We start from the raw sequence: 19384 nt of genomic DNA, 5'->3' as shown, positions 1-19384 counted from the left end.
AGAAAATGCATGAAAGCTACATCTCAGCATTCATGCATGAGGAATATAAAGGCAGCAGGGGTATCCCAACCCACTGGGACGAAGAAATTAAGAAATTCCTAACCTTGAAATCATCTCAATTATACCTGTTTTGCTGCAGTGCTAATGCCAGGTTGACCAGCTTGCCATACAAAACCCACAGGCAGAGAACAGGGCACAGATGGACACACCCATGCCCGTCAGCCGAGACCCTTCCCACTCACCCACCTGAGAGCCAGAGAAACAAAGGCTCCTCTGCCCACATCCCTGCCATGACACTGGCACCAAGCTTCCTTCTTAGCTGTGCCAGGCACACAATCTTGATTAGTTGCCATCAACGCCGTAATTTATCATTCTTTAAAGAGAGTTAAGTGTGTATTATATATCTGATAGCCTTCAGTTAAGCAGACACAACTTGTTGGTGTAATGGGTACAGTTTGAAGAGAAGTACTAAGTACATTCCTCTTTAAATGAAAACACGGTGGTCCAAATCTCTGCCTTCAATCCCACAGTGAAATTCCCTCTCTTCCACTATGGACACGATATGATTGCCAATTAAAAAGTGAAAGCAGAACTCAATGCAATAGTAAAGCAATTAAACAGGATAAAAGTCATGAGAGCAGGATGAATACAGTCTACTGGGGAAGAAAAAAAAAGAAATTAGTCCTTTTAAAGCAACATTAAAAACCTGTAGGTACCGGATTTGATTTTAAAAAGATGTTAGCAATGATACATATGCTCAGTTGAATTGCCAAGAAGAATTAGTTTAGAAGAAAAAAAAAAAGTTTAAAAAATACACTTAGGAAGCAATAATATCGTTCTGGTTTATGTACTGCCACTGCCGTACAGTGCTGCGTTTCTGAATGCTTCAGAGATCACAAAATGCTCTCCCATCGCCAAAATGAAGCCCAGCAAATTGCTAATGATAACAGTTAAGGCAAGGCGTGGAAATCCAGTTCTGAAAATGAAGAATGTCAAAAACTACATGCGGGTTTAACAGCCCTAACCAGGCAGGCGAGTGCTGCTCACAGGCTCGCCCTCCCAGCAGACTGCTCTGGAGAGCTGGGGCAAATCAGGAACTACTAATTACGAGTGCCTAAGGAGGATGCAGTGACATTTCTTTGTACAGATGGAGCACTTTGTGGGTATTACACTGGCTTTTAACCTCTCATCCCATCATACAATGCCAATGAGTTTTGTGGTCCAAGCATTAACCCTGTGGAAAAGAGCTGATACTGCAAAATCCCAGCTTTTATCATTAAAGCTAACCGGATCCTCTTCTTCAACCAATTTAAGACAGAGCTAACATGGGGCATGAAATATCTCCGTTCCCGGCAGGCCACCTTTCCAGGGAATAGGGTTGTTCATGCAATCAACAGGATGAGCACCGTTGTCTCTAACAGGGAGGAGCTGGGCCATGGAAGCATCACCCCTGCCAAGTCCAGAGCACACGCGATGGGGAGTGTGCAGAGTTCAGCTCTGCAGCAGCCAGACTGGGCAGCACTGAAGATCAAGCCAAGATCAGACCTGGCAGCACCCCAGGGCACAGCATCTACTTTGACATTTTCAATATCCTGTGGATGCCTCCAGGAGCAAGCCATGGATGAGCTGCTGAAGGCACAACAGCCAGTACAATCTCCTTCCCAAGGTAGTTCAGACTCCCTGCAACCTTGCTGCTAACTCCCAGAAAATTCTGATTTCAACACAAAACTGAAGTCTTCTAATGTTACCTCTTCTAAAATCTTACCCTATGCTCATGAATTAAAGTAATGTTGTAAATCCAAGGGAATGAAAGGGTTACATGATCTGTGTGTTATACAGGTCTTAAACTCTTCAAATGTCTGGTCAGCTGTTAAGAAGGGAGGTCTGACCTGAATTAGATAAAAATTCCTACACCTTTTAGAAAGCTTTACCAGTAAACTCACCTATCGATCAGAGCACTGACCCTTTCAAGCTTGCACAAACCTGGAATTTCAATATTTTCTCCAGGTATCAAGAAGAAACTCCAAACCAAGACCAAGCCTTAACAATCCCAAATAATGTTCTTTTTAAATATGCTATTAAATCATTGCTATTAAAATACTGACAACAAGGTACTTTCAGGTATCCTGTGGGCATCTCTAGCACCAGCCACTGCAGAAACAAATATGCCTGGAAAACAAAGACAACTGAGGAGCTTTGGGGTGCCCAACCTGCATGAGCTTATCCCTTAAGCCAAATTTTGTTCTGAGACTCTAAGATACACAAATTTAATGGGATTTACTTCATCCTCTAAATCTCAGGTTAATTTCATTTTGACAGCATTTCATTTTGACAATTTAAAACCCATGACAGACTGATACGACAACCTTCAGATGAACTCACTCTCAACTCACAAGCTGAGAGCAAGGAAACACAAAGCCCTGCAGGTCATAAACCTCTGCTCAGCCAACAACACCCAGCAAGACGCAGGTAGCTCAATTCAGGGCAATAATTGCCACCTCAAGTTGGAGAAGGTGCAGCACATAACTCTCTCATTGGGTTGGACACAGAAACAGGCAGCCAACTGCAACAAGCAGGACTTGTTCTCAGGGAAAACGTGGTGTTTCAAAAGCAAAACAGAGGCAACAGCTTCCGCTCACAGGCTGCGGTTAAAGCAGACGCGACTTGATTTTTAAACCCACACCTATATATAGTTACGGTAAGTGAAAATGTCTGTTGATACTTGTGTTATGCAAAAGTTGCTCTAATTATTAACTACAGCTCTACAGCCTACGGTGCCTTCTCCAAGGAACCTGCAGGAACATCTCCACCACCACTAACAGAAACACCAGCCTCGATCTCGAGGGGACCAGCTCTTCTCTGTCTGGGAGCAGGAGGCTGCCCCACAGCAGGAGCTGGAGCCCTGCACCCTGTGATGCTACAGGAAGGAGATATGAGCTTGCAGCAGGAATGTCCTGTTCCAGCTCCATCAGTCTCTGTCTCCACCTGCACCTGCAGCAGAAGAGGAAATAGGCACATCAACCCACTGCTACCACCAATCTTCTGGACTTTAATTAAGCGGAAAGAAAAAGGTTAAAACTCTACAGGGAAAAGCTGCCTGTTGGTTTGCCTCTTAAACCGAGTCATTCCTCCAGCACCAGCCTGTCCCCTCCAAATTGCTTTTATATCTTGCTGTACAAAATGTCTTTTTGTTCTCTGGGAGGTTGGAGGAACATCTCATAGGAACGATGACCGGGTTTTGCAATATGTGGTTTTGAAGGTTGGTGTTAAATTTGACACTGTAGCTCCAAAGTAATTGTGACTAACCACTAAATCAGCATGTGTAATGGATTCCTCCGAACATTTATAGCTAGCAGTTCCATTATGCTCTAATCTGGAAAACATCTAAACGACTCTCTGCAAAAATTAGAGTGGAACATAAATGTCTTGATAAAAACAAGATTCCAGAGATACTCCATTTAACCACAGTGACTTCTAAAACATAATGTCTAGTGCAATAACATCCATTAGAGTGCAGTCATTTGCTATTTGATTTTTAAACCCATGCTTCAAGACATCAATCTAGAGAGTGTCAAGGCTATGTGAAAGGTGAAACAATCAAAAACAAACCTCTGGGACAGTGTTGGGATCTGCAAGGAGGAGTGAGTGCTAACAAAGGAGCCGAGGAGCACCAAGAGGCTGCCTGGCAGCTGTGGAAGGAAGCTACCTCACCCTGCTGCCAAAGGGCAAGCTTGAAATCTCCCTGTGCTCCTGCATGCTCATCCCTGCACATCATTTGAATCAAAACCTTTCAGTCCACAGTAAAACACCACACTGTAAGAAGTATCTGTCCTTGTTCAGCTTCATCCTCTTCCTAAATCCGTAATTTCCAAACTCTGAAAGTCTGGGGATAAAATAGCTCCTGAGGGAGAAGCACCATGTTAGAGATCCTGGTTGTCCTCTCTTGTCTAGAAAATGATGCCAGGAGGTCTTTATGCAATCAAAACCCACAATAAAAATAACAAAATAAGCTAAGATTACAGGAAGCAAAAGAGGGAAGCGTTACTGATTCATTCCATCTTCCTGGAAAAACCTGAACTGTGGTTAAGTGGAGGACAAGTTGAAATTTTCCATTAGTGGGGGAAAAAAAAAAAAAAAGTTTGTTTAAAGAGAGAAGGGAAAAAATCCCTCAGGTTAGTGTTCAAGTACAGCAACAATAAATTTTATCACAAAATCTCTGCTAGGCAGATACTCACCCTGCTCCCAGCCCAAGGAGCAGTGGAGCTTGCAAAAAGGCTGCTCTTGTTTAACACAAAAACTGTGTAAAAAATAAAAGCCAGCATGAGAATTCCAATCTTCAAGCAGTGAGGGAACAGACATCTTTTTGACATTGCTCCCAGCAAATTGTCCTCCAGTCTCCTTGCCTGGGGGACACCCACGGAGGGGGAGCAGGCGGTAAGGGAAGAGCTGGCTGGGCTGTGTGTGCACCAGGGGATGAGACTGCTGTGGGTGACCCCAAAGAGCTCGACGGCACTCGCAGCCTGGAGTGATCTCAGCTTACTCTGGGCCGGCGACACCGGCGTCAGTCTAGACCAGGGACTTAAAAACACTTCACCACTACACTTTCCTGAGTTGTACTGTGCACTCCTACACCACAACTAAGGATCAAAGCCAACTGATGCAATAAGCGACTGCAGCACATCCCAGCCCTGGTACCTGCATTAAAGTGAAGGCTTTTGCTTTTGTCCTTAACAGAAAGGGATGTTTCGTCTCAGCTGCTCAAGCAAGATGAAAAACAAATTGAAAAATGAAAGGATGTTGTCCACATGAGCTGAAAAGCCTGTGTTCTGCTCCCCACTTCCCCAAACATCCAAGATTGACTCCCACCAGCCAGCACACTGCAGATTTTAGGATCAGTTACACAAGCACAGGTCATGCCCTTGGGACACAATGTACTCTCCAGCATCTATAAATTATACAATAACCTAAATCCAAAAGAAAGCACATCTCCCAAGTACTGCAAGAGAGCCCAACACAAATTTCCACAAGTACTAAAAGGCAATGACATGTAGCAGCCCAGAACTGCAATTCCTGCCTTTATATCGCATCCCAGATGCCTGCTTCCCTTTTCCATAGAAAATTAAGTCAGTCCTCTGCCACAACTGAAATGATAACTGCACTGTAAAAGATACAGCCCTAGGCAGGCAAGCCACCTGTAAATGCTCATGTGCCCAATGACTTCCACCTCACCCGTGTTAGGAGGGAGGAGGTGCGGTTCTCACCCCAAAGATATCCTCAAAAAGGAAACAGGTTCTAGGTAAGCTGAATATGCAGAGGTGAAAGTCACAGGAAAGCAGTTTGGTAACGCCTGCTGCCAAAAAAGAGCAACTTGCTTCACAGACTGTGTTAGCTTCTCTCAATGATCAAATTTCAGCCTGAGTATCCATCATCATGAGATGTCAGACGTCAGGTTTAACCAACCTAATCTCCATTATAAACAACTCCTACAAGTAACTGGGACTCCAGCGTGTACTGAGACATACAAATATCCTTAAAAAGATCTTTTAATCACAAGAGTAAAGAAACCAGAATATCACTTATCTTGATAGACCATTATATAAGACATTAAATATTTTTACTGTAAGGGAAAAAATAAAATATGATACCGCACTTCATACCCATAACTCTTCCATGAATACACCTTCATGACTTCAGGTGATACATGAAGAAAAGCAGAAGCAAAAATGTCCTGAGAATTCCAGAAAAATAACATAACATGATGGTAAAAGCAAAACCAACCCTTTAGACAAGAAACAAGAGAGCCTTAGATTCTGTAAAAAAAGCCTATAATTGCAGTTCCAAAGTACAGTTAATTTGCAACATTTAATAAACAAGTTGCCGTCAGCCTTAAACCTCAATTTCCAGACTCAGCTGTACCTGGGAGAGCAGCAGGATGGGCTGAGCACACAATCAAATCCTCCAGCACGACTGCTGAGCCACCGCGGCCGAGCCAGAGAATCTGCTTATATATTTTACAAATAACCGGATCCTTCCCTAATCCAGGCTCTGAGAAATTTTTATCTCACCATGAGCTCAGCTATTCTTAAGTCCTTTCTGTGTTTTTTTCTTCATGCTGCCTGATACACTGACCAATTTTATAAAAGGGATTGGCTGACAGGAGGTCCGGATTCAGGTCAAACGGAGCCAGCCTTTTCGGTGTGCTGTTCCAGATGCTGGTGGAAAAGAGGCCTAAAACTCCCCTTTTCCCCTACACCCTCAAATCAAACATGCCCAGGAAAGGCATCTCTTCCTGCAGAGGCCTAGTGGTTACACGAAGTCTGAAAAAGCTGCTACTTCTGGTCCTTCAGGTCCTAATCCAAAACTGATATACCAGCCAGGATGGACATCATCACGCGGACACATCAACTTATCCAAGCTGCTCCCTAGGTCTTCGGGTCCTGAAGCAGGGAATCTCAACTTTCACTTGTCTCAGCAAGTCTCTAGACCCTGCACCCTCCACTTATCTTGGTGCACACACAGCTACAGCACTGGCCAGTTCCAAGAAAAGGAGAATTACAGCAGAACAAAGCTGGCATCCCAAACAAGAGCAAAGACACATGGAATCCCAAGTCTGCAGAGCACAAAATTTGACTATCCCAGGGTAACAAAAGGTGCTCACGCCATTATTGACCCCTATTCTGCAAAGCACTGAGCAATACATTTAAACACTAAGTCTATGCTTAAGCAATATATTTAAGTACTTTTGTTCACGCAACAGAGTTCTGGCTTGACAAGACAGAGTTTGCGTGCCACTTAAACCTAGTGATGCACAACCTCCTTCTGATCCCTTCTCCAAAAATACCAGCACTGTTCTGTTACATGCCTTCAGTTAAAGGTCCTAATAAATAAATTTAAAAATACTTAGGGTACATTTTTTCAAAAGCTGTATTGAACCAAACCCCAGGTCCAACGCACTCAGCCATGCTTGCAAACAAGGATAATTACTCACACACTTTTGTCCTTGCAAGTAACAAAAGAACTCAGTAATTCCAAAATACAAGGCAGTGCCCGCACATTTCCTGTGCAACATTTTCTGTTGACTGTATTTCTAGAAAAATTGCAATTTCTTCTTGCATGTGGTAGCATGTTAAATATGCCACAAAACACTGGGTGATAAAGCAGCTTGCAGAACTGTTACCCAGTCAAAACTCATCCCTAGCCATTGCCCTCTTGTTCCACTGTTCTGCATCATTGCTAGCAAGCTGCAATCTCCAAACTCCAGCAGGTATTATCAGCACTACCCCATAAATCTAACTCAGTGAGGAGGTTGTCTCTATCCATAAAATTCTGAGTGCTCACATTCCAACCCAGAATACTGCTGACATTCAAAATGCAACTAGCAGCATGGAAAGTGAGCCCGTTGAAGGCTGGCTCATCTCAGGAGAAGCAGCTGCAGGTGCAACTACTCTTTTCATTTGTTTTCTACCTCTCCTCTGGAAATGGGATGAAAAAAGGCATTTATAACTCTACTTTGCAAAATGCATCAGTTATGTTCAAGAACACAAGCTCACCTGGGGTCTGTCTGATCTGTTTCAGAAACAGGAGTGGTTTAAATGGCTATACAGGATAGTTTTACAAACAAATAGTGTTTAAGAGATATAAGGAACTGAAGCTTCTCTTAGGGCTCTGCTACCACTGTGCCTTCTGATGCTCTTGTCCCCTCCACATTGAGCAGCTGCAGCCTTAACAGGCACCCACTGCAACCAGACAAAGCAACAGCTTAAAGCACAGCAGCAGTGTTTCATTCCTACTGACTTTGGTCAGGACATCTGGTGTCAGATACCCAAAGTCTCCTAGTCAGGAGGACAAGTCCCAGCTTTTCTCACTACACCCTTCTATGAGCCAGAACACCAGGCTTACAGACACACCTTTAGGGCTTGCTTAGACCATACTTTATGACAACTGTACCAGGCTTTAGATCTTCCCAAGTTGTTCCTTCCAAAGGGTAAGGTCATACACTGCTTTGGACGTGAAAAAGGGTGAACATTAGATCGTGCAACAGCTCTGGACTGGAAGCACTGAGCAGTGTGACCGCACACCAGTAGCTACATGGTTTGAAAGCTTTCCTCTTCCCTTCCCAGGAAGGGAACAAACACCACAGCCCCCACAGGACACCAGCATGTGGCAGCATACATGGCAGGCTGGAGTCACCTGTCAGCACAGCACATTGGGTTGATATTTAAACACTACAGCTCCCCAAAATTCAAACTAAACACTTAGAAATATTTCCAGTGCCTCTACCTAGGACTAGTCACACACAGGCAGCAGAGCTACTACATGCAGTCAGGCCAGGAAATCCAACATCCTTTATGCTACATACACAGGGAAAGACATCCTCATGCAAATAGCTGAATTACATAGACAAGGCAGTGGCTGAGATGAGATGACAGGCATGGTGTAAACTCCTGGCTTCTCAAATCCCACTTGCATGTTTATCTACCACTTTTCTCTCACACAGATCAGAGTCAAGCATACAGACCCCAGCAGCAGCCTGCCACTTGAAAGACAAAAAAATTACCTTTATAGTTGGATTTATTTGAAAGCAAAAACTCTACTCCACATTTTCTTGACCTAAAGATTTAAAGTTATTGGAAATCATCAAAATAAAAAAACCAACGTATACAAGTTTCAGCTAAAGATGAACAGCAAGGAAAAGAGAAAACGTAATGGGGAGACCATGCCAACACAGGCTTTTTCTCTTAATTAAAGACTGACATGCAGCACGCAAAAATTAAAGGAGTTAAAGATTAATTTATGCCATTTATGTTTTTGCAAGTCACTCAGCTATCATCAGGCAGGCGCATCCTGTTGTGTCTGACATTTCCTTGAGCGCTTTTGTCTTCTCCCTTCCCCGTGTGCTACCACTGTACTGATTAGATCCAACTTCCCCACAGAAACACAAACAGCTCTGTGAAAGGCAGAAGCCATGCAGACATCTTCCTCACTTTCTAGAGTTGGTGGAATCAGTTCCAGGAGGAACAAAACCCGTCGCTCTCCTGGGAGCGCTGCACGGACAGACACCTCCTCCCACCTCCAGCCCCAGTTAAATCCTACATGGGGAGGACAACCCCCGCAGCATCCTCACTATCAAGAGGAGTTAACTGCTGGCAAAAAATAGGAGAAAGTTAGTACCTGGCAGGATTTGCTCAACAAGCACATTTCCAACAACTTCCTCTGGACCCGCAACAAAAAAAAACCTTGCAACCTCAGAACGGCTTGGGATCACTCCAGGGAATAACTTTCCCACAGGCAAAAGGAAATGCTCTCTCCTCAGTTACCCTGAAAAAGCAACTTTCAAAAGCAGCTTCTCCGGCTCTGACCAAGGAAACATTGTTTTGCTTAACAGGGGGGTTAAAACTGTTGCCTTACTCTGAACCCAAGGAAGGCTGGAGAAAATAATCAGTGGCAGACTGTGCTCTAGTCACTTGATTTGGGCATTTGCTGAAGGATCTCACAGTTCAAAGAGCAGTCTGAATGAGCAGATTCCCACTGCTGGGAGCCTTGCAATGTTTTAACTTAGCCAATACAAAATGGAGTAAAGGCAGAATTGATCTTCCAGCTACTTGGACCTCTAAGAGCATCAAAACTTCATAGTCCTTTTGATTATGGGAAATTAGGAGCACTTGCTACAAGTATCTCATGAAAGGCATACTCTTCTTCATGCCTTTATGGAGATGTGCAAAATCATTTATGCTGCAAGATTATCTCCCTCGTAGCTGCATATATTTAGTTACATCAAAAGTTTGGCTCCCTCAGAGTTGGATAAGCAGCTGCGAACCAAGAAGTAACATGATTTGAGTCTCAACCCTAATGGATCTTATGACTTATAGGCCTCTAAAGACTAATGATTTTCTTCAAGACTAAATAAATGGAGATTTCACTCAAAGCTGTATATAATAGCTTAAATGGATTCTGTCTTTAAAAGCATGAACAGCTGAGAAGGATGGCTAGAGTCAGAGAAAAAGAAAATAGTCTGGTCCTAATTGCTACTCATTCAAAAACATTATCTTGTTACACGCATATATACACTATCCACCCAGATATATGGGAGTGGATACAAAAGGCTACAGCGAGTTAAGTGTTTACCACTAGACTTTCTATTTCAACAACAACGGCCCCACTGATGTTAAACAGAGGTCCCACCCAATGAAAACATACTGAATGAGTTATACATTCGCTGTTTACATCAACACTATGAACTTGAACACAAAAGAATAGATTGCTTTGGCTTTTTAGTCTCACATTAGCAAATGCAATTATCTTGTATTAATTTTACAGAGTGTTCACAGTGGAAATTAAATCATTTCTTCACGTCTAAGAAAAACTTTACTGTTTTAATTATTCATAAATACCAAAGTCTCCTACTTATTACTCATCACAAATGTGATTTGTTTCAATAACGCCTGAATAATTTGGTGCTACCCTATTAGTCCCAGAACACAGTGTACAATTGCCAGCATCAGCAAGTAAATCATAAACAATAATCCATGCTTGCTCTTCAGTGCCAGCTGCCAAGGAAGAAGAGGAGGAGGAAGGCAGGAATGACACTTCCTCCCCACCCCAGTCACTGTGCTGCCTTCATCCTCCCACAGAAAAACACTATCCTACATCTCCTGTCCTGGTCGGCTTTGCTTCCAACCAAGATGCTGCAAACTCAGACAGGCACTGCTCAGGCAAGCATTCCATCTCCAAACTGGGAACTAGCAACCAGGCTCCCAGGGGAGGAAGGCAGTGGCTGGGGATGCTCCATCGCTTCGCTTCCCTGCAGATTTACATCCGGGCAGGCAGCTGTCCAGCAATGGGAATTAACTGATTGAGAAGGGAAGGGGAAATTAATCCTCACAAGTATGTAAGGAGCCTACATGGGTAATTCGAGAAAAGGCTGAGTCTTGGCCACAGTAATCCCTGCAGAGTGAAACAAAGCCCAGGTGCCATTTCTGCAGCAAAGTGGTTAAATAAGGAATTACCCGGAGTTTTGCATCCTGGCTGCCGACTGCTTGGCAGATTGAGTCTTAGGGGAGGGGAAGAGAGGGCTGGAAAGTTACTACAGCTGAATCTGCTCTAGTTACAGATTTTTGTATTGTTTCTTCTGTCATTTAAAAGAAACCCAAACTGACCTTATCACAAAAATCTCTTCAAGTTACACAAAAGTACAAATACATACACATATTTTTCCATAGTAAAGTCAAGAAAACATCAGTACCTTTGACACAATTCTCTCCTCCTTACACTAAACCACTGCTTACAGGGGCAGACAGTCCCTGCCAGGTTCCAGGTGGGTTCCATCCAGCCCAGCAGTCCTGCCCTTGGCACAGCTCCCAGAGACATCCCGAAACCCGCCACACTTACCCCAAACCCATGTCTTCTCAAAAAGATCCATTCCCACTTCCCATTTTCAGCCACATATTAATTATTTTTGCTTTCTGGCAAGTTACGTGAGCTAATTTTGGGCTGATGCCGTACAGAAATGCTGCCTTTATTATTATGGTTGTGGAGAAAGTAAATTAATGCAAAGGATTGCACACAGAGGCCTAATCCATTTGAGGTAAATCAATGCATTGCACATTTAAATTGCTCTGCTTTCCTTCAGAAAAGTACATTCAAGTGATTCATTAGGCACTGAACTGTTCACAGAAACAGACCAATTCTCTTAGGCATGCCAGTGCATCTCTGCTAGTTAAATTTAAAAAGCAATCAAATCTACTAATAAGTCCTTTTTGCCGACATTTACATCAGTAGAGAACATGATTCCTGACAATTCAGATTAAATAAATGAGGCACAAATTAATCTCAGTTAATATGCCTCAGAACCAACCATCAACTTGTTAAACTTAAAAATCTGTCTTTTAATAAAAATAACTTATTGGTGATACCTGACTTCCAAGTGTCTTTGATAACCTTTACTAAAGGTTATAAAGTTATCAAGAGGGATCACAAGGCACAATCTGTGTCTATTTTAATACAGTCCAAGCATGTATTTATAGTTTAGTTTAAATATTTACAAATGCCAAAAGAAAAGTTAGCAGAAAGGCACCTTTTCAATAAAAAGTAATTGTATCTTAGTATAACAGCACCATGCCACAGTGTTCAAATTCCCACTCTCTCCTTTAGAGAGGACCAACTTAGATAACCTATGGAATAAACAATTCAAGGAATAATGCCTGTGCCTCATATCTTGCTCTACTGCAATCACTGGGATTTATTTTTGCAACAATTAATGACTTCTCTCTACCCACAAAAAAAATGTAAGGTAAAAGACAGTAGGAAACATATACTTCTAAATAACTAAAAGTCAATTTGCACTTTATTAAAGATTTAGAGGAGAGTTGAAGAGACCTAATATGGAAAATGATTTTTTAATCCCTTTAAGAAGTCCACCACTTTATCTGCAAAACCAGCAATACCAATTTAGAGAGCTTTACAAGTCCTATAGTCCAAACTTAAAAAAACCCATGAACTTAAGTTTATAACCAAACCTTTCAAGGTCAGGTCCTGTAATGGGATTAGGTCAAGGAAACATTTGTACTTATGAAAATAATCCCCTGCCCTTCCCCTCAAAGCCCCTTTTTCACTCTGGAGGCTGGCCCACTGCTCCCAGAGCCCCAAAACCAGAGCCAGCTTTCAGACCACCAGGTTGCCAGGAGGGGAATTCCAGTTGCTGCAGGTGCACATTTGTGGGTGGTGAGGCAATATTCACTGCACATCTCATCCTGCAGCCGCAGCAGCCACCACACCAAAATGAGCAGGGTCATTAGGAAATCTCACTGATAAATGAAGCAGCTTGGAGTCGCTCAGGCCTGGCGGCATCTCTGCAAACGCTCCGTTCTGGTTAGGTTGGTTTTTTGGGTTTTTTTGGCTTTATAATTGTTGCAGAGTTTCTCTCCAGGAGTTTCAGTGATGTATATTTCAAGGGCAGGCAGGCAGGCACCCTCTTGGTGCTCTGGCCAGGACCCAAATTACAGCAGGCCACCCCATCTGCTCACTCACAGCCTCCAGCTCAGCCAGGCTGGTCCCCTTTCTCCCCAAGCAGTTCCGCCCCAGCCAGGCTTCACCCCGCAAAGTGGGGGGACTCCATCCTTGGAAATGGTGTCTGCTCCACCAGCTCCAGAGGTTTTAAATTGTCCACCTCTTGCCAAAGCTTACATTATCCACCCCAAGTCTTGGGGCACTCTACAAGGGGTTTAGTGATAATTCATGGGGCTTAACTGTTCCCCAAATTCCACCACTACAGGTGAAACAATGGAGCTCATCCGCTTGCACAGCTATATATCACCTTTGCAATAAGGAGAAGCACACTCAACAGCTGCTAAGAGCCAAACCCCAAAAGTGATTTTTCTCTCCCTGGCAGCGTTATGTGACAGCTTTCCCTCTGCGCACCAAAGCAGCTTACTGGGAAAACCCAGGCACAGGTCCCAGCCTGCTCCAGGATGATCCACACTCACTCCAGGGATGGTGGCAGGACTTGCTGCAGCAAATCTGCCTTCTTCCTGGGGCTCTGGCTGGCGAGGAGTCAGGCACACTGGGGTCGATGTGATGGACTGACCTCGGCTGGACACCAGGTGCCCACCTTTGGTCACTTGAGGTCAGCTCTCCTGGCTATGTCCCCTCCCAAGATCTTGCCCACCCCCAACCTACTGGTCAGGGGGGAATGCTGGAGAGAGTCTTGGAGCTATGGGAGCCCTGCTCAGCAGTAGCCAAAACACTGGTGTGTTATCAACACCTTTCTAGCTACCAACATACAGCACTGCAAGGGCTGCTGTGGGGAAAACTGACCCCATCTCAGTCAGACCCAGTACCACAAACCTCAGAGTGGATGAGATTTGCAGACACAAATCCCACCACACTTCCAAGAGTTTGAGGATTAATCTGCTCAGTCAACAGAGACACACACAATAAACACTTCCAGTTTGCTAGGAAATGTTTTAATGCACCTTCTTTTAGGTTTTCATAAGACTCAACTTGGAAGTGTTTAACTAACATGCAGGGACAAGACAAGAATGCCCATGTATCTCCAGTGGCTTCTGCCCTACATCACAACAACCTAGTGCCAGCATCAGGCATCCCAAAAGCCAGCAGGCACCATCCCTGGTCCTGGTCCAACAGGCTTGTACCAGCAGCAGGAAGTTTCTCCCAATCTCAGACTTTCTGGCTCCAGAGGAAGTTCTGCAAGCTTGTTCTCCTCTCAACAGAGAACATCTCTTTCCTCTAACGCTAGCCAGGAGGAACAGGAACACCAAATACAGCCTCACCTTTACCCATAAGCACTTCTCTCACCCAACGAGGCTATGAAGTCATGACACCCCTTAAGAATGTCAATATCTGTATTTACTCCCATGTCTCGTTACATTTTCCTGTCTAACATCAAGTCCTTTTGTTTCTTGCAATGGTGCCACTGGATTTACTGCTATAGACAACTTCAGTAGATACTTCCCATAATAATTAGCCAGAGCTGAGAGAAATCTCAGTTCTGTGATGCTCTAATGCACAGTTACTTTGGATGCTGCCTCCATTCAGTGTGCCAAAAGCTTTGAGTCTTCCACAATCAATCAAGTGACCCAAGTCAGTCACTCACAACTAGGAAAAGGCACATTTCTCCTTTCTCACCACTGATGCCAAGAAGCTGAGACAATCCCCTCCTTTCTGCCACCACCATCAGCTCATTCCATCAACCTCCCAAGCAGCAAATCCAAAGCACTGAAAGCATCAACTGTGCCTGCACCTTCCCCCTTCCCTCTCCTGCAATTTCTGGATGCCACAGTGGTGAGCACGGCTGGTGGAGCAGGAGACAAGCAGGAACTGGGGCACACAGAATATGCACCCTGATGGGACCCAAGAAGGAAAAACCAAAAATCCCTCTCCCCACCCAGAGAACCATGTTCCTCTAGGGGAATGAAGAGCCAAAGGAGGCAAGGGAGCTCTATTTATCTGCTTACTACTTATTGAGGATCACAGACCACCACTACAAAAGAAAGTTAGTTTTGGGAACCTATATGCTCACAGACAGGAAAGCACCATTGTGTTAAATTCAGAACAAAACATATCACAACAGCCACCCTGAGTATTTCTACTCCTTCAAGAATTTGCCCTCCAAACCTGCAACTCCCAAAGAAAACAGAGGCAGACTGCTGATGGAATTAAGAGCAGAGACTGGAAGATGACTGCTGCAGGCAGCAAGGTTCTCCATGGGCACACCCTCCAGGCTGATCCCAGCAGATCTCACCACAGCAATGCTCTGTACCTGGTGCTGAGCATTACAAGGTCCAGGACGGGGTTTTCCTCAGACTAACAAAGACTCAATTTTTAAACAAAAGGCCATTAAAAAGAGCCCAGGTAACCAACAGTCTGACAAATAGATTCTTCATGCCTGAAAAGACAAACATCTGTGCAAAGTAATCACACAGAGATGCAAGCTAAAAAGTTTTCCAGTCTCATTTGGCTATTCCCAAACAAGCTACACAGCCCCAAGACAGTAACTAGAGACTGCATTATGCAGATGCCAAGCAGTTCAAATGACTCTTATAAAAGGTCTCACTTTTTAACCATCTTAACTATAAATGTAGGAATTCCCACCCTTGTCAAGTCAAGTTTCACTTGAGGAAGTCATCGTCTGCTCCTGACCAAATCCTGCTCCCTGTCCTGACAATGCTTCCCAAACGGGCCTTGTACTCCTCCAAGGTGCTCCCCCTTCCCGCAGGATTTGCACACCAGGGCTGTGACATTCCTTCCCTTCCCACCAGCACCTATGACCCAGGATGGTCAGGCCTCCCCACCAAAAAAACCTCAGGACAGGAATAGCCAGGCTGGCCTTGCTCCGAGCCAGAAAGCTCCCCTGCTCAGACACCCTCATCCCACATCTACTGCTGCTCTGAAAGCAGCTTTTATCTGCCCAGAAAGGGCTTATATTTGCGTCTGTTACTGGCACTAGGAAGTAGTACCAATTAACTAGTTGTCAGCTGAATGCTGTTAAATCAAGAACACGAAATAAAATTAAAGACAACGTATTAAAATGGGCAGGAAGACTTGAAAGGACTGTTGTTCATTTAAGAACTTCTCTTCAACATTTAGAAGTTGCAGTCCAAATAATTGCTTGTCAAGACAAATTTTTGGAGAATAACTGGAGCTATTCAGCAAGCTGTGTAATTAGGTTATTAAAATTATAATACCACCTTGAAGCCTTTCAGAGAGTAGACCCCTACCTAACACAAAATCATCACAGCTCCATTTTCCTCCCTCTCTCCTGGTTTCGATCCCAAGTCACAAGTTCTAGGGACCTCTAAGAAGCTGGCTGTGACAACATACATTGTTTGCTGGACAAGGAATCATCACTCGACTCCTGAGCAGGTACATGCCCTGCTTTCATTTCAACTCAGAAAAGCATGTTTGGTATCCAACAGGAGAAAAGCCATACAAAGCCAAAACCTACAGACAAAACACCAGCTTTCCAAGCCTGGCATTCCCTTCTGCCTCAGGTGGTGAGTTCAGCACAAAGAGTCTCCCGTTTTTCTAGAGGGCACAGCTAAGCCCAAGCACAGAGAGTCCTGTCTCTGGGGAAGGAAGGGAATCCCTGCCCCACAGCTATAGCTCTGCAGGCCAGGCCCATCTCTGGGGGAAGAGAAACACAGATCACTGGAAACTGTACAGAAAAACAGAGCACATGTTTTGCAATTTCCATTTCTGCTGACAAACAGCATATTTACAGGACAGGTAAAATAAACTACATAGCCTGTAAGGCTGAGCAGCCTGAAACAAGGAAGCTAATAAACCCAAAGGAAAGGAATTGGTTCCTGATGTTTGCAAATGAGATGTCACAAAAATGAGACAATTAAAATTAAAAGCAGTAAGGAAGACAAAATAGCAGGAATCACAATAGTCAAGTCTGATAAAGAGCTGCTCCTTGGGTACAGGACGATAATGACGCTAAACATTTTTCTACTAGATGGCAGTGTAGTGTCACACTATATAAAAGGAATTCTAGAAAGAAATTGCTTTGTATTTCAAGTAAATCTGTGCTTAGACTTGACTTCAGAGAGCATGATATATAACAGCAGCCTCTTTGTAAGGGGACCTGCCATTAGTCTCACAGTACAATAGGAGTGATACTCTAGTTGCTAATTTCCCAGCAAAAGAACATGAAAAGACACTAAAACCCTGAGCAGTTCTGCTACACGGTACAGCTGCGTGTACAGCCACGGATAAGCTACTGAGGCTGTTACAACTGAAGGTAGGCTGTGATCAAACAGCTCCGGGAATGGAGGAAGCAGGTCCTCACTGCTCGGAGGAAGAAGCCAGCTGGGCTTTTGAAAGGTAGGGGCAGCATTTAGGCAATCCCCTGGCTATGGTCAGGGGAGGTTGGCAACTTTGGCAACAAAGAAAGGTGCAAGGATGAAGAGAGCAGTGCCACTAAAATTCAAAACGCAAACACAAAATAATCAAGGTTAGGGCTGAAGGACAACGCAAATATTTGCGGGTAACAGCCATAACAGTAACCTTTACTTTGCAAAGCCGCCTTTCTCATAAGCCAAACTTCAGATGCAAGAAGATACTGTGGCTTACCAACACTCCCCAAACCAACACTAATTCCTGGCGTACGCAGGAGCTTACAGGAGCTCAGTACAGCCAGGTGATCTGCCAGAGATGGAAAAGCTCCGGGGAAGCTCGCAGGCATCCGGAGCACCCTCACTCCTGCAAGAGCCGCTCCGGGGGTCTCCGAGCCGTGGGGCTGCCAGGCCCGTTCCTTTGTCACTGCGTTCGTACCCCCCGGGCTGTCCCCACCAGCGGCCACCACCGCGACAGCCAGCGGGACATCCCTTACATCACCGCGCTGGCGGCGGCGCGGGGCAGGTTTCGTCCGCTCTGCAGAGCTCGGGGTTCGCTGCGCCCGCCGCGGTGGCCCCGGGCCGGTGCGGCTCCCGGAGCCCTCGCTGCACCCCCGCCGTGCATCCCGCTCCGTGCCGGGGTGCTCGGGACCCACCGGGCTCCCCCCTCCCTCCTCCCGCCGCAGCATCCCCGCCACGGCTGCGCCCCGCCGCTCCATCGCCCGTCCCGAGGAGGGACCGCGGTGCGCGGGGAGCCCCCCGGGGCACGGCCTCACCTGGAGGGCCGGAGCCGCACCTCCTTCTTGCTGTCCACCACGGAGGGCACGCAGTTGGTGAGCTCGGTCCAGTCGGCGTGCAGCCCGCAGCTCCAGCCGGTGGAGAAGCGGGAGAAGAGCCAGGTCTCCCGCTTGCCGGGCCGGTGGCAGGTGCACTTCTTCTGCCCGGCGCGGCACTCGCAGGGCTGCTCCAGCTGGATGTTGCGGACCAGGTGCCGCCCGAAGGTGGTTCCGCCCGTCTTCTGGATGTGCAGGAACACGATCAGGTCGTCCCCCTTGATGTTGAAGTCCACCCGCCGCAGCAAGTCGTCGGCGGAGAAATTGAAGCGGGGAACGAAACGCGCCGGCGTCTCGTCCTCCGCCCGGTACGGGTCGGCGGCGGCGGCGGGGCTCAGGGCGCGGAGCCGCAGGAGCTGGCACTCGGTGCCCGGGCAGACGTACTGCAGCACGATCACGGCGAAGAGGAAGAGCATCACCAGCGCCAGCAGCACCTTGTGGGACCGGTCCTCCATCGTCGCCGGGAGCGCCGCGCATCGCCGCCGCCGCCCCGCTCACAGCCGCCGCCGCCGCAGCCGCCGCCGCCCCCGCGGGGGGACCCGCGCGGCCGCCATCGCCCGCCGCTGCCCACGGCCCTTCCCGGCAGCCCCCGCGCCGCGCCCGCCGCGCGCCTCCGCCCGCCCCGCCGGCACCGCCCCCCGCCGGCACCGCCCCGGCGCGGCCCTGGAACGGGAACGGGAGTGAGGCTGGGAACGGGACCGGCAGTGCACCGGGACCGCCCCCAGCGCGGGCGCTGGGCATCGGGACTGGGACTGACACTGAGACTGGGACTGGGACTGGGACTGGCACCGGCACTGCGCGGGACTGGGACCAGGACCAGCACCGGCACCGGGACTGGGACCGGCACCGCTCCCCGCGCACGGACCGGGACTGGCACTGCACCGGGACCGGCACTGCACCGGGACCGGCACTGCACCGGGACCGCTCCCGCCGCGGCCGCTCGGCGCCGCACCGGGATGGGGACAGGGACAGGGACTAGGGAATAACACCGCACCGGCACTGCGCTCCACGCACGGACCGGCACTAGGACCGGCACTACATCGAGACCGGCACCTCACTGGAGCCGGCACCGCACCGGGACCCGCACTGCTACCGGTACCGCGGTCCACGCACGGACGGGGGGCCGGCGCTCCCAGGAGCAGCCGCCGGGCACAGCGTGCTCCGAGCGTGCCCGGCACCGGGGCGCACCGGGGGGCT

The 19384-nt window shown here is 46.8% G+C and overlaps 1 protein-coding gene across 1 annotated transcript in view; it reads right to left on the bottom strand.

The window, feature by feature from the left end:
- HS6ST2 (heparan sulfate 6-O-sulfotransferase 2) overlaps positions 1-18733 on the bottom strand; it is a 127341-nt gene extending 108608 nt beyond the window's left edge. The window contains exon 1 of the mRNA XM_032702304.1: positions 18131-18733. Within this exon, the coding sequence (XP_032558195.1) occupies positions 18131-18642 (512 nt within the window). The 5' untranslated portion in view covers positions 18643-18733. The remainder of the gene's footprint in view (positions 1-18130) is intronic.
- Between the last annotated feature and the right edge of the window lie 651 nt (positions 18734-19384).

This window comes from Chiroxiphia lanceolata, chromosome 14, assembly GCF_009829145.1.
Source record: "Chiroxiphia lanceolata isolate bChiLan1 chromosome 14, bChiLan1.pri, whole genome shotgun sequence".
NCBI classification, from domain to species: Eukaryota; Metazoa; Chordata; class Aves; order Passeriformes; family Pipridae; genus Chiroxiphia; species Chiroxiphia lanceolata.
Note: the sequence above shows the minus strand (reverse complement) of the source record. Positions and strands in the feature narration are given on the sequence as shown.